General features: G+C 52.4%; 1 protein-coding gene across 1 annotated transcript; it reads right to left on the minus strand.

Moving 5' to 3' along the window:
* Window positions 1–248: 248 nt before the first annotated feature.
* V1518DRAFT_424198 (uncharacterized protein) lies at window positions 249–1,369 on the minus strand (the record flags this gene model as incomplete). The annotated part of the gene is made up of 2 exons (XM_066905856.1): window positions 249–1,121; window positions 1,178–1,369. Coding segments are annotated over 2 exons (929 nt in total), but the record flags the coding sequence as incomplete, so codon positions are not given.

The raw sequence follows: 1,369 nt of genomic DNA on the forward strand, positions 1-1,369 counted from the left end.
TTAGCTCACTCTGCATCCAAATGAGTCTAGCGCGCATGCGGCTGATGAGCCTTGTGTCGAGCGAGAGCATAGTCTAGTGCATCATAATACCGTTCACGGCGTCAATGCTTCACTGGATAATGACTTCTGAAGTCATTGAAGATAAGACGGCGTGATATTGGCAGAGTGCGTTGCGTACTGTTGACCGGACTGGAGTAGTCTGGCAGGACAGCACCGAGAATGTCAGCTGACGAGGCTGCGCAGCTGGCCACGCCGAATTCTAGGTTTGTGCCTGGACCGCGGCTTGGCTCGCCACGAGCTTCCCCTGACTACGGTTTAGGGCTTCTGCCGCGCACAGTCGCGACGCCGTCCAGCAGCTCTGCACTCGTTGTATTGTCATCCATATCACCGCCTTGACGTGCCTCCATATCCGGTCGACGAATGTGTCGACGACGACGCATGGTGCGAATATGACGAATGATTATGGTGACTATGCCGCGAAGATGACGAACGCGATGATGCGTTTATCAGCACCAGTGACTCCACGCTGTCATCTGAACTACCCGCTCCTGTAAACGCTCTCATTGCTTCAACATGCGCTGGAAGCACGCAATATGGATGATCTCTGACATGCCGTAAACACCAGCGAAAGTACTCGATTTCACGCGATGACGGCGTTACCAAGTGGTCGTAGATGTTGTACATCACAAAGAAAGGAAAGAAACAAACGCGTACAGCGAGGCGCCAGGGAGTGCACTTGACGGCAGCTGCCGTGGCATTGCAAGATACTGACGGATCCGCAATAGGATCCAGGGGCCTGTTCTGCTGCTCATTTAAATCCTGTGCCTCCGCCGGCAGTGCTGATTTTGGCTGCACCGCCTCATACGGCGGCACGTAATCATCGATACTACCATACGGAGGCGGCACATCACTGACCACGCTGTCAGTGCTACCTTCCTTGGGAAGCTCGTCAATACATCCAAGCCACTTCGCATCCACGACAGAGTAAGTGTCTAGATCCAGTTGCGCGATACGCCTTGCACGACCTTGGCGAATGTCTATGAGAATGACATAGCCCATTATGCCAACGAAGATTAACGACAAACCGGAAAACACCGATGCTATGATGATAACAGATTGTGCTGTAACCTTGGGTCAGCAAACAAACTCTATGAACTCATACAGGAGCATTTCTTACTTCTCTTCTCTGAAGAGCGTGCGCGTCCGGCTGAAGTCAAGTAAATCCCATAATGCACAGCACACGACCCGCGGAGTATATACGGATCATCTGCCGATGAATATCCCTCGCATTCGACATTGGTTCTGCCAAGAATAAAATCGTTCGGCATACCCTGAGCTGTGCACGCCCACTGCACATCCTCAGCGCCAC

This window comes from Limtongia smithiae, assembly GCF_038497785.1.
Source record: "Limtongia smithiae strain NRRL Y-17922 unplaced genomic scaffold V1518scaffold_36, whole genome shotgun sequence".
Taxonomy (NCBI): Eukaryota; Fungi; Ascomycota; class Lipomycetes; order Lipomycetales; family Lipomycetaceae; genus Limtongia; species Limtongia smithiae.